Below are 14063 nucleotides of genomic sequence, written 5' to 3' on the forward strand. Positions count from 1 at the left end.
AACTTTGCAACAGGAAAAGATCTCCATCTTTCCAAAGGGCTATCATTGTTATTGTTGAAACGCTAAGGTTTGGCTACTGGCACCTGGGATCCATTTGGGAAGAGAAACAAAACAAACCCCGAGTTCCCCGGGCTTTTCCTATAGGAAGTCCAAAGTGTGGTTGGTACCGTGGCCTCAGTGCCCCCAGTCACCTGGAAGGTGGGGGAAGGGACAAGTGGGAGCAAGTTGAGGGTTTAGCTAAAATTCAGAGAACTCACTCTGTAGAGAGAGGAGGAATGGGCAGAATTTGGTTCGGATTCTGTCGGACCACTTTGTGCAGCAGTTCGTTCCCCTGCCATCAAGAGAAGAGGGAGGAAATGGTTAAAATAAATCTGCGCTGTGCATTCCCAGACAGGCTTTGCTTAATCCTTCCTCCCTGCTCTAACAGACCCTCACCACCACCATCACCCCCGCCTGTCTTTTATTTCTCTCGACCCCCATACCCCTAAGTTATTACTATCTTAGCAAACTAACGGTCTTCCCCCAGACCCGCCACTAAAGTTATTTAAATGCAAATCTGACCCCACCCCCATCTATACTGTGGCAGCTTTTTGCTGTTATTGCTTAGACTCCGGCCAAGATTAGACCAAAACGGGGGACGGAGTGGGGGGAATCACCCCTACCCTCCTTCTCAGCGCCTCCGATTCGCCGGGCTCTCACACCCGACCGCCTACGGTCCTCCGGGAGGCTGGAGTGATTAGCATCCAGAGAAGCCAGTCGGAGGCCGAACGGGTCCGAGAGTGCTCGGGGTAGGACTGCCAGGCGGGGCTGCTCCAGCTCTGGCCCAATGGGGCTGCGACGAAGGAGGGGCAGTAGGTGACAGAACCCGGAGCCAGGAGAATGCGGGAGAACTAAAGTGCGGGGATCAATGAGTGGCGAGCAAAGTTTCTGAGTCCTGCTGCAGCTCGCGGTCTTCCCTCCCCCTCTGTTTGTGTTTCGGCGACGTGCTGTGTGTGTGTGTGTGTGTGTGTGTGCGCGCGCGCGCGCGCGACCGCGCGTGTGCAGCGGGGAAGGGGCGGGGAGAGTGTGAGGGACCCGCCGGAGGTGGAGAGGGGCTCGCTGAGCTCCAGCCCTACAGCGGTACTACCTTCAGCCGCGCAGGCGACAAGGAGAGCGCTGACAGGCGCCGTCCCGAGCTGCTGCGGGCGCCGCCGCAGCCCCGCGCCGACTTCCCGCCTCCCCCGCCGGCGGTGCAGGAGGAAGAGGGACTAACCACCCCTCTCCAAACAAAAGCCTTGTGGATTACAAAGTGAAACTGACAAGGGACAATAAAAGCAAAGATAACGAGGGCCGGGCGAGGCGCGCTGGAGTGGGCTTCTGACTGGGGCTGCCGAAGAACGAGTCCCCTGGCATGCTGAGGGGAGGGGACTCGGGGACCACGCGCTGCTCCAGCCCGACTCCTGCGAGGCCAAGAAGAAAGGGGAATCTGCGTTCCGTTTGGATGTACAAATAATGGGTCTGCAGGCGCCCCTGCCGAGGTAAAGAAAAAAAAAGAAATGCCGAGGAGCGCTGGATGTTGCCTGCGCCCAGCCTCAGGTTCGAAGCCGCAGCAGGGGCGGCGTCGGCGGCGGCGGGAGGAGAAGGGACGGAGCTGAGCGCTCCCGGGTAGCGGAGCCCCGGCCCCAAGGCCAGCGCTTGGAACGCAGCTCCGAGCTGCCCGCGCACTGACGCCGCCGCTTGGGCCCAGAGGCAACTTCTGCAGCCCGGTTGGAGGGGCGTTGCAGCCTCGTTCTTGAGGAGTGAGGACTTTAGGAAATCCCTCGTTTCCAACTTTTGGGAAAAGAATTCAATAATCTCTCGGTTCCCCATCACCTCCTCCCCCGCGCGCAGTGGTTCTTTCCACACGTCGCTACCGACATTGGTTCTACCTCTTCAGTTTCTTCGCGGTCGGTAAGTTCTAAAGTTTCTGAAGACAATTATTCGCAATGATTCCTTATACACCTTAAATACAGGCAGCCTCTTCCAACTCACATCCACCCGGGCGTAAACGCCCAGACTCTGGATTCAAACACAAAGTGAGGGGGTAAAATAAAGGAGGTTCAAGAAACTTTTCTGGGAGCTCGTCAACGCACAGGAGTGCCCGCGGAATGCCCTGCGGCTTTTCGTCACGCATCTCTTTCGCACTACACGTCCAAATGGCTACCTGCAGACTCTCCCTGTTGCGACTTCCTTCTGCTGGGCTGGAGGTTCTTTGAAATAGCAGAGCTCTCAGATCCATCGGCGGCATTTTTGTTGGGGCTACTCAATCCCTGTCGCTATCATTCGTTTTGCCTCACTTCTTCCTTCTCTTTATCACACCGTTCCAGGGAATCAGGACCATGGACTTGGCAGCCGACTGGGTTCCTGGCCGCCCGTGGCTCCCACTGCCCACTCTATCAGTAGTTCGGGTCCTTCGCGTCTTTTGGCTGCTATCGTTGCTACCCGGGCCGGTCCGGGTGAGCGGAGCCGAGCAGCGCCAAGTGTTCCAAGTGCTGGAGGAGCAACCTCCCGGCACTCTGGTGGGCACTATCCAGACGCGCCCTGGTTTCACCTACCGGCTCAGCGAAAGCCACGCCCTGTTTGCCATAAACAGTAGCACTGGGACCCTGTACACCACTGCCACCATAGACCGCGAGAACCTGCCCAGCGACGTGATCAACCTGGTGGTCCTTTCCAGCTCGCCCACCTACCCCACGGAGGTGCGAGTGCTGGTGCGGGACCTCAACGACAACGCCCCCGTCTTCCCGGACCCCTCGATCGTGGTCACCTTCAAGGAGGACAGTAGTAGCGGGCGCCAAGTCATCCTGGATACGGCCACCGACTCGGACATCGGCTCCAATGGTGTGGACCACCGCTCCTACCGTATTATCCAGGGCAACGGGGCGGGTCGCTTCCGCCTGGACATCACCCTGAACCCGAGCGGCGAGGGCGCGTTCCTGCACCTGGTGTCCAAGGGCGGGCTGGACCGTGAGGTCACGCCGCAGTACCAGCTGTTGGTGGAAGTGGAGGACAAGGGCGAGCCGAAGCGGCGGGGCTACCTTCAGGTAAACGTGACTGTGCAAGACATTAATGACAACCCCCCGGTTTTCGGTAGTTCCCACTACCAGGCGGGGGTGCCTGAGGACGCGGCTGTAGGCTCAAGCGTCCTCCAAGTGGCGGCGGCGGATGCGGACGAGGGCACCAACGCGGACATCCGTTATCGGCTGCAGGATGAGGGGACACCCTTTCAAATGGACCCCGAAACGGGGCTTATCACGGTGCGGGAGCCCCTGGACTTCGAGTCCCGGCGCCAGTACTCGCTTACAGTGCAGGCTATGGACCGAGGCTTGCCTTCCCTTACCGGGCGCGCGGAGGCGCTGATTCAGCTACTGGATGTCAACGACAATGACCCGGTGGTGAAATTTCGCTACTTTCCTGCCACCTCGCGCTACGCTTCCGTAGACGAGAACGCCCAAGTGGGCACTGTGGTGGCTCTGCTCACCGTGACGGACGCAGACTCTCCGGCGGCCAATGGGAACATTTCTGTGCAGATTCTTGGGGGCAATGAGCAGCGCCACTTTGAGGTGCAGAGTAGCAAAGTGCCAAACCTTAGCCTCATCAAAGTGGCCAGCGCCCTGGACCGCGAGCGCATCCCCTCCTACAACCTAACAGTTTCGGTCTCTGATAACTACGGGGCGCCCCCTGGCGCAGCAGTCCAGGCGCGCTCTTCAGTGGCAAGCCTGGTGATTTTTGTCAATGACATCAATGACCACCCTCCTGTCTTTGCACAGCAAGTGTACAGAGTGAACCTGAGTGAGGAGGCGCCCCCAGGAAGCTATGTGAGTGGAGTGTCTGCCACTGATGGCGACTCTGGTCTCAATGCTAATCTGCGTTACAGCATCGTCTCTGGCAATGAACTAGGTTGGTTCCATATCAGTGAACATAGCGGCCTGGTGACCACTGGGGCTGCTGGGGGTTTGGACCGTGAACTTGCTTCCCAGATTGTACTGAATATCAGCGCTCGGGACCAGGGGGTTCACCCCAAGTTTTCTTATGCCCAGCTTGTAGTAACTCTCCTGGATGTGAATGATGAAAAGCCAGTATTTAGTCAGCCAGAAGGGTATGATGTGTCTCTGGTTGAGAATGCTCCAACAGGGACAGAACTACTGGTGCTCAGGGCAACTGATGGGGACCTGGGTGACAATGGGACAGTACGCTTCTCCCTACAAGAGGCTGAGACAGACCAGAGGTCCTTTCGTCTGGATCCTGTGTCTGGGAGGTTGAGCATTATCTCCTCCCTGGACAGAGAGGAGCAAGCTTTCTACTCCCTGTTGGTTCTGGCCACAGATCTGGGTTCCCCACCCCAGTCATCAATGGCTAGAATAAATGTAAGTCTCCTGGATATGAATGACAACAGCCCTGTGTTCTACCCAATACAATATTTTGCTCATATTCAGGAGAATGAGCCTGGAGGAAGCTACATCACCACAGTGTCTGCCACTGACCCAGACTTGGGTCTCAATGGAACTGTCAAATATAGTATATCAGCTGGGGACAGGTCTCGGTTTCAGGTCAATGCTCAAAATGGGGTTATTTCTACCAGAATGGCCCTAGACAGAGAAGAAAAAACAACTTACCAGTTACAGATAGTGGCTACTGATGGGGGCAATTTACAGTCCCCCAACCAGGCAATAGTAACCATCACTGTTTTGGACACTCAAGACAACCCACCTGTATTCAGCCAGGCTGCCTACAGCTTCGTGGTCTTTGAGAATGTGGCTTGGGGATATCATGTGGGTAGTGTGTCTGCATCCACCATGGATCTCAATTCCAACATCAGTTATCTCATTACCACTGGGGATCAGAAAGGTATGTTTGCTATCAACCAGGTCACTGGGCAACTTACCACAGCAAGTGTGATTGACAGAGAAGAGCAATCCTTTTATCAGCTGAAAGTAGTGGCCAGTGGGGGCACAGTGACTGGAGACACTATGGTTAACATAACAGTTAAGGATTTGAATGACAACTCTCCCCATTTCCTTCAGGCAGTAGAGAGTGTGAATGTGGTGGAGAACTGGCAGGCAGGTCACAGCATTTTTCAAGTCAAAGCTGTGGACCCTGATGAGGGTGTCAATGGCATGGTACTCTATAGCCTGAAGCAGAACCCCAAGAACCTTTTTACTATCAATGAAAAGGGTGGTAATATTAGTCTACTGGGACCCCTGGATATTCATGCTGGTTCCTACCAGATAGAGATCTTGGCCTCTGATATGGGTGTTCCACAGCTCTCCTCCAGTTTCATCTTAACAGTTTATGTCCATGATGTAAATGACAACCCCCCAGTGTTTGACCAACTTTCTTATGAGGTCACACTTTCTGAGTCAGAACCTGTGAATTCTCGATTCTTTAAAGTGCAAGCTTTTGATAAGGATTCAGGAGCAAATGGTGAAATTGCATACAGCATTGCTGAAGGAAATACAGGGGATGCTTTTGGCATATTCCCAGATGGTCAGTTGTACATAAAGAGTGAACTGGACCGTGAACTTCAAGACAGATATGTTTTGCTGGTCATTGCTTCTGACAGAGCAGTGGAACCTCTTAGTGCTACTGTGAATGTTACTGTAATTTTAGAAGATGTAAATGATAACAGACCTCTTTTTAACAGCACCAATTACACATTTTACTTTGAAGAGGAACTGAGAGCTGGGTCATTTGTGGGCAAAGTAAGTGCTATAGATAAAGACTTTGGGTCAAATGGAGAAGTGAGGTATTCTTTTGAAATGGTGCAGCCAGATTTTGAGTTGCATGCTGTTAGTGGAGAAATTACAAATACTCATCAGTTTGACAGGGAGTCTCTTATGAGGCGGAGAGGGACTGCAGTGTTTAGCTTTACTGTCATTGCAACAGATCAGGGGCTCCCTCAACCTCTGAAGGATCAGGCCATGGTACATGTTTACATGAAAGATATAAATGATAATGCTCCCAAATTTTTAAAAGACTTTTACCAAGCTACGATATCAGAGTCAGCAGCCAATCTGACACAGGTTTTAAGAGTATCTGCCTCAGATGTTGATGAAGGAAATAATGGACTTATTCATTATTCGGTAATAAAAGGAAATGAAGAAAGACAGTTTGCTGTAGACAGTACCTCTGGTCAGGTGACATTAATTGGCAAATTAGACCATGAAGCAACACCTGCCTATTCCCTTGTAATTCAAGCAGTGGATTCAGGGGCAATCTCTCTCAATTCAACTTGTACTCTAAATATTGATATTTTAGATGAAAATGACAATACCCCCTCTTTCCCTAAATCAACACTATTTGTTGATGTTTTGGAAAACATGAGAATTGGTGAACTTGTGTCCTCTGTTACTGCAACTGATTCAGACTCGGGTGACAATGCTGATTTACGTTACAGTATTACTGGGACTAACAACCATGGAACTTTTAGCATTAGCCCTAACACTGGGAGTATTTTTCTTGCCAAAAAACTGGACTTTGAAACACAGTCTTTGTACAAATTAAATATAACTGCAAAAGACCAAGGAAGGCCTCCTCGTTCATCTACGATGTCAGTGGTTATACATGTGAGGGACTTTAATGACAATCCTCCTAGCTTTCCGCCTGGGGATATTTTCAAGTCTATTGTTGAGAACATTCCCATTGGAACATCTGTCATTTCAGTGACTGCACATGACCCTGATGCAGACATTAATGGGCAACTATCCTATACGATCATTCAACAGATGCCAAGGGGCAACCACTTTGGCATAGACGATGTCAAAGGCATTATATACACTAATGCTGAAATAGATCGGGAGTTTGCTAATCTCTTTGAGTTAACTGTAAAAGCCAATGATCAAGCTGTGCCTATAGAAACTAGGCGATATGCTTTGAAAAATGTGACCATATTGGTTACAGACCTCAATGACAATGTTCCGATGTTTATATCACAAAATGCCCTTGCTGCGGACCCTTCAGCTATGATTGGTTCTGTTCTGACAAAAATTATGGCTGCTGACCCAGATGAAGGTGCTAATGGAGAGGTGGAGTATGAGATCATCAATGGGGATACAGACACCTTCATTGTGGATCGTTACAGTGGAGACTTGAGAGTGGCTTCAGCACTGGTGCCGTCACAGCTGATCTATAACCTCATAGTTTCAGCAACAGACCTTGGCCCTGAAAGGAGGAAATCAACTACTGAATTGACTGTCATTCTGCAGGGCCTTGATGGACCTGTTTTTACTCAACCCAAATATATAACTATTTTGAAGGAAGGAGAACCCATTGGTACCAATGTAATATCCATAGAAGCAGCTAGCCCTCGAGGATCTGAAGCCCCAGTGGAGTATTATATTGTTTCAGTTCGTTGTGAAGAGAAAACTGTTGGGCGTCTCTTTACTATTGGACGACAAACCGGCATCATTCAGACTGCAGCCATTCTGGACCGGGAGCAAGGAGCATGTCTTTACCTTGTGGATGTTTACGCCATAGAAAAATCAACTGCTTTTCCCAGAACACAGAGAGCAGAGGTAATGGTTTTGCAGTCATTTATTTTTTTTGATGTGCTTTTTAGAAAGATCATTCTCTTTACATTTACTTTCTGAAATTATTTACCTTTCTTGTTTGTTAATTTTACAGGCGCATATAAAAATAATCTGTCACAAAGGCTGATAAAAATTACATAAAATTTGGATTTAACCCTGCTCAAAACCAAACAAAAGTTTTTCTTTTATGTTTTATCTCTTAGCAATCATATGTGTAAGGCTGGGGAGAGATCTTGAGCCATTTCAGAAGCACACACAAACAAATCTATTTATCTAAGCTCAGTCACCATACTAAACACAGCATGTCTAGTAAGGAAGTCTTTTAGAGAATGGATAATTCAGACTTAAGAAATCGCTGGTCCCCAATGAACTCTGGTAGAAGTCAGCATTGTAGTAGAGCTTTTTGGGGGGAGTGGCAGTGGAGGATGGGCTGACAGGTAACATCAGGACAGTATTAACTTTCACATCTTCAGCAGTCTTGACAGTTTCTTTATACACAGTGACTAATTTTAATGTGCTGAGCCAAGTTTGGGGAGATTCCTGATCATCTGCTTTAGCATTTTAGGCACTATCTCTAATTCAGGGTAATTCTTTCTCTTCCCTCTTGAACTAAAGCATGAAATGTGCTGTGAATTAGCAGAGATTAAGGATGCTTCTTGATACAAATCTGTGTTGTTCAGTGCCAAGGTGGAAGTACATGTTGTTTTGTCTGCTGATGGGCAAGAAATTAGCATTTCCAGCATAAGCCAGATTCTAAGCTTGGCCTTCTCTGAGGTACATTTTAAGCTACTGCCTCCATTTATCATTGGTTTGTTTTTTAATTGAACTACTTCCCATGTTGTTTGATAATCAACTAGAAATGATGTAACTTGACTCTGGAAAGCCCTTGGTTGCTATTTTCTAAGTTCTCTCTCTCCCTCCCCACTCCCCTCAAAGACACTCTGGTGTCAGTCAGCCAAAAACACAAAATTTCAAGTGTGGTTTGTGATACTTGGCAGGAACCAAGACATAATATGCTAGTGAAATTGAGGATCATGTGTTTGTTTTCTTGCTCTCTTTTCTTTTTTGGGGAGGTGAGCGATTTTCTTCGTTTAAGATGTTCATTTATTATTATTATCCTTTTTAATATCCTATGACTTTTTCATAATAACTAGTTACACATGTTCTATGGATAGAGCAGTGTATTCTTGGTCTGAAGGACATTAGAGATATAATTCTTAATAGAGATAGAATTTTTAGAGATATAATTCTAAGTGTAATTCACTTTTATCTTATATACATAATCCCTAAGGGACTTCTAACCCAGATGTCCCCCTTTATTTAATTAGTATTTTAAAATATTAACATGGTCTTATATATATTGAGCTATTTGGTTTAACTCAGGCTATAACTTATGTCTAATTTTATTTTGATTTGGGTTTACCTCTCCCCTGAGCCCATTCCATCTCTGTCTTCCTTTAGTTTGAAAACTGAAATATGTGTTAAACACAGGCAATTAAGCCATTTTAGACTTTACTCAAATTTGTTAAACTGTAAAACAAACTACAGCATTGGTCGCTGTTGTTTGGTTCAGAGCATTACATTTTATTAGAACAATATGGAGAATAAGAATAAATGCCCATTGTTACCATAGAAGATTTATTTTGTCTTATTCTTTTCCTATTATGTGTACGAAGATTGGCTTAGTTTAAATTTATTAAGCAGTGCTATCTCTGCAACAGGTATGAGGGTTAAAAATAATAATTATAAATCATTTTGTTAGTTTCAGGGGACAATATGTTACTTTTTAAAATCTCAAATAATACCAATATGAAAAGTTACTCATATTTACTATGCCCTATTTATTTAAAAATCTGGGGAGAATTCATTAATATGATTTTTTATAGAAGAAATTATCTGTCAGGGTATCTTCTGTCAACTAAAGTGCTGAAATGGTAAACCAAGTTTGAGTTCTCAAGCTCCAAACCACTCCTAAAATTAAAAGCAAATGTGTTTCTCCAAAGAATATTGAAAGCAGTAGTTGGGAGCGAGAATTTCATGTTATTATTGGTTGTGTCTTTAAAGTAAATAGAATAAATTTCTTTTTTCCTTCTACTCAAACAATGTACCATGATTATGCAAAAAGAAGCTATAAATTCCCTTTGGTTGTGAGAAGTGAACTTTAAATTGCTTGTTTCCAAGTGCAAACTTTGCTCCAATGCATTTTAAAACATTTATTCATATACACTGATAGGAGTCCAGATTGCTTACTCAGGTTTCTGGCTAGAGTCATGGTTGATCACATTCCATAGGTAAGCAGGTAGTCCATGGGTAAATGAGAAATGATTTAATCTGCATTACTTTTTAAGCTCTGACACTTGTGGAGGAGGGCTGGGTACTGTGACTCTGATATTGGCCATTTCAGAGATCTGTCCAGTTATACACCTTTACTTATCCTGTCTATCATATTAAACCTTTGGTATGAACAGGACCGTCTTTGAAGGATGGTTTTTGGTTTGCAGACACAAGGTTTATAATCCTTTTGTTTTGTGTTTTTGTATTCTCAAAGGAGCCTTGATTATGTTAGGATAGCTCATATGAGTACCATTTTTATAGGTTCTACCAAAATATAGAGACATAGTACTTCAACCAGCAGTTCTCTTTTAATATGTTTTGTGTAGGAACATGCAACTTAGGCACTTCCTTGGATCTCATCAAGGTCAGAGGCTTTGTTTCATTGATCTTATATTATCTCAGAACCTAAAATATGTATTACCTGATGTGTAGCAGGTACTCAGTTCATGGTTGCTGAATGAGATGCTAGAAGAGCTAAGAAAAGAACATGAGTTCTTGTGCCTCAGGAATAAATCAACAGAGAGAAGCTGAGGAAATGGAGGAAGTTGGGAAATTTGACACTGGGCATTAATTGAAGTAAGGACATAATAAAAATTTATTATTAGGGCATATCAGTTATCTCTACAGATGAATTGAGAATTGTCAGAAAACTCAAGGAGGAAAGGTGGAAGTTCTCACATGGAGCTCAGAGTTTAAGGAAGTACTATATATATATCCTGATCACAGTTCTCAATTTTTTTTGTCTCAGGATCCATTTATGCCCTTAGAAAATGTCAAGGACCCCAAAGAGCTTTGTATAGGTGTATCTTATCTATTGATATTTACTATTTTGAATACTAAAATTAAGAAAATTTAAAAATATTTATTAATTCATTTAAGAATCATATTAAACATATAAAATTTTTATTTTACTAAAAAACCCTTCTTTTGCCCAATTAAAAAAATAATGAAAAAAAAACATTATTTTACATTTTCATAAATCCCTTTAATAACTGGCTTGAGAGAAGACAGATGGATTCTCAAATCTTCTCATTCAGTGTATTGTATGTGTTACTTTGGTTAAAATATATGAAGAGTCCATTCTCAGTTACAGATATGGAGTTAGATAGGGACAAATACTTTGATATCCTTTCAGATAATTGTCAGTTTCTTTCTGATACTACACCAGAACTCCACAAGTGGCAATTTCTTAAAACTTACTTGTAGTGGGGAATCTGGAACTCTATCAGGGAACTATTCATAATTTGTTACATAAAAATATATTGATATATCTTGCATTCTGAATGGATCTTTTACATACGCATGACTTAGAAATATCAGGCATTGATCATTTGGAAAATATTTGTATAAGTGATAAGGATCTTATTACAAAGGTCCTTAAGTATATTGATTCTCAATTTCACGGTGATGTAGAAGTTTTCCAAATTTGGAATTTTCACTTGAAAGCTCACATTATTTGTAACATGTGTTGTTAGTTGTTTTCCTTGAAGTGTCAGGCTCCCTTTGTTCATTTGTAAGCAACAACAAAAAATGTGTGCCCCACACTTAAGTCTGAAAAAACATAGTATCTCTGTCAGTGGGTCTTTCAAATAAAAATTGTATTCCAGAGATAAAGCAGCTAATGCAGCTTGTACCTTGAACAATCATACACATGTTTTTCTTTGAGAAAACTACAGCCCTTAATACAGATTAATGGTTCTTTGTACACATTTCACTATTTGTCACACAAAATAATCAAAAGACATCAAGATTGAAGGGCCTCAATTGAATGAAATTAATAATGTTACTATTTATTTAAAAAATTTCTTCAGTTTTTACATGAACCTGGCATTTCATTTTTATTGTGAGTGCCTTGCAATGAAGAATGCAATTACTGCCAGACTTAGGAGCTGCTGCTTCAATTTGCGCTGAGGCAATAGCAGTTTTACCACCATTGCTTTCGCACCTCTTGTGTAAATGTCAATACAGTGAAAAAAGGCAAACAATGTTTTGCATTATTACGAAGACAGCTTTGATTTCCCAGGCCTCTTTAATGGGTCTCTGGTATGCCTAGATCCCCTGATCCACCATGGAAGAACCACTGGGCTAGGTACTGAAATTTTTGCCATTCAGTTAGGAAAAAAAGCCACTGGAAGTTTTTTATTAGAAGTATGAAAGACCTTATATTGTATTAGGTGAATGGACTATGGTTCTCTAGATATTAGAAATGAGTTTAGCAATTGGATAGAGAATTAATTTTTTTTTCACAGGGATATCATCAAGATTTCCAAGAGAAATGATAGAGTTAGATTTATGAGATTAGGGCAGATTTGTAAGATCAGTACTGAATACCAAGTGTTTACAAATCATTTTCTTCCAGAGGGCTTAGAATCAGAGCTAGTACACCTTAGATTAAATATCTGCATATCTGCATATCATCCCTCATAGGCAAAATATAAGCAATGGAATTGGGTATATAATAATGATAATAATAACTATTATTATATCAACATTTATTGAGTGTGTTATGTCCAGTCACTGAGCTAAGTGCTAAGTGCTTTTTTAGGGATTTTATCATTTGAACCTCACAGTAGCCCTAGTAATGTCATTCCTACTTCATACCTGTGGAAACAGTCTACGGAAAGTTAAATGATTTGCTTAAGTTCAAATTAGGTAGAGAGGAAAACTGCATTCCCGAGTTCCATAAGTTCATTATTTGTACTCATAACTCCTGTTCTAGAAAGCCAGGGCACTCTGTGATTTTGGTTAAGACAAGAGCTCTTTAATCTGTAGATAGGACCATGTATGTATGCTTTTAATAATAATCTTGTTTTCACACCCTTATTTGTTCTTTAAAAATCTTTGTAAAGTAGTATTAGGCATTGTTTGAACTAAGGGAAGCACACGTTTTGCCTGCTTCAGTCAAGACCACCAGCAGACACTCTGTATCCCTGTGGGTCAGTGAGTGATGTTAGCAGGGATGCCAAATTGAGGATTTGTGGAAGTAGTTCGGAGGGAGGGACAAAGGGTGAGGCTATGCTAGAAGGGAAACAGAGAGCCCAGGTGTATGGAGTGCTTCTAATCCACAGTGCTGTGTGCAGTTTGGAAGCAGTCACTGTCATTTATGGATGTGGAGAAACCATCTTTGGATTCATAGATGATAAATCTTACTCTCTAAGGAATAATATGAAGTTGGGGTGAAGAGAGTGTGAAGATTATATTAAAAGGGAGAAAACATTTTACTGCTTCCTTTGCTTTTGATCTCCAGGGTGTTTTTTTGAAACACAACCTGGGATTATTTTCTGATTTTGCTTTTTCCTAATTAGTATGTTTTTAAGTTTATTAAACAAAATACTGTGACTTAAAGAGCTCTCTAAGTTTTCAGGACATGTACAAATGTGTATCACAAATAGGAATACTGATGGCCAAGTAAGCTCATGATGCATATTTTACATATGGCTTCAGGATGCTTGATTTGCTCTCTCTGTTTTGGTGATAGTTTCCATAGACATAATTTATCTTCTTATGAATATATTGTTTATTTCCTTTTTACCCTTATTAAAACTTTAAGCACTTTAATCCTTTATTGCTCCACTAGATTTCGAGACAACTCTTCTAGGAATAGTTTTGAAAAGTATTTATGAACTTAGCGTTTTGTGGAATCAATTTTTATCATATTGTGTGCAGCTTGCACTCTGTCATCATTACAATGAAAAACTGCCTAAGAACCTCATTAGTTGTGAGGGACTGTTGACTTGGTGTCTATAAAGGATTCCACAGGCCCTGAGGTAGGTCCTGTATTCCAAGAATTAATAAATCTGAGGCTCAGCTTTTTATAATCCCATGAAAGTAGGTGGTATTCAGAATTAGGAGCTAGCAGGTAGAAATAAAAAAGAGTAACTAGAAAGTTATAGAGAGCAAGTTGATTTGAAAAGTTTCTTAAAGGTCCTAAATATATGTTATGGTAAATATTTTTCAGTGCTTTCAGGCCTCAGTGGTGGCAAGTTTTCATAGTACATTAAATAAGGAGGAGAGTGTATGAGGAATGCAGACAAGTGAAGAATTTTCTAAAAATTCAATTAGACTAATATTCTCTATAAAATACATACATGTAATATATATACATATATATATATCATATTATGTTCTAACATGTATACAATCATTATATAAAGACTGCTGGATTTTCCCTGCTGTTGATAT

At 43.3% G+C, this 14063-nt stretch overlaps 1 protein-coding gene across 1 annotated transcript in view; it reads left to right on the forward strand.

Moving 5' to 3' along the window:
• The first annotated feature begins 1812 nt into the window (after positions 1 to 1812).
• The window catches only part of FAT4 (FAT atypical cadherin 4), a 189358-nt gene continuing 177107 nt past the window's right edge, over positions 1813 to 14063 (forward strand). The window contains exons 1-2 of the mRNA XM_036922957.2: positions 1813 to 1929; positions 2346 to 7532. Of these exons, the coding sequence (XP_036778852.2) occupies positions 2358 to 7532 (5175 nt within the window). The 5' untranslated portion in view covers positions 1813 to 1929; positions 2346 to 2357. The remainder of the gene's footprint in view (positions 1930 to 2345; positions 7533 to 14063) is intronic.

Source organism: Manis pentadactyla, chromosome 5, assembly GCF_030020395.1.
Source record: "Manis pentadactyla isolate mManPen7 chromosome 5, mManPen7.hap1, whole genome shotgun sequence".
NCBI classification, from domain to species: Eukaryota; Metazoa; Chordata; class Mammalia; order Pholidota; family Manidae; genus Manis; species Manis pentadactyla.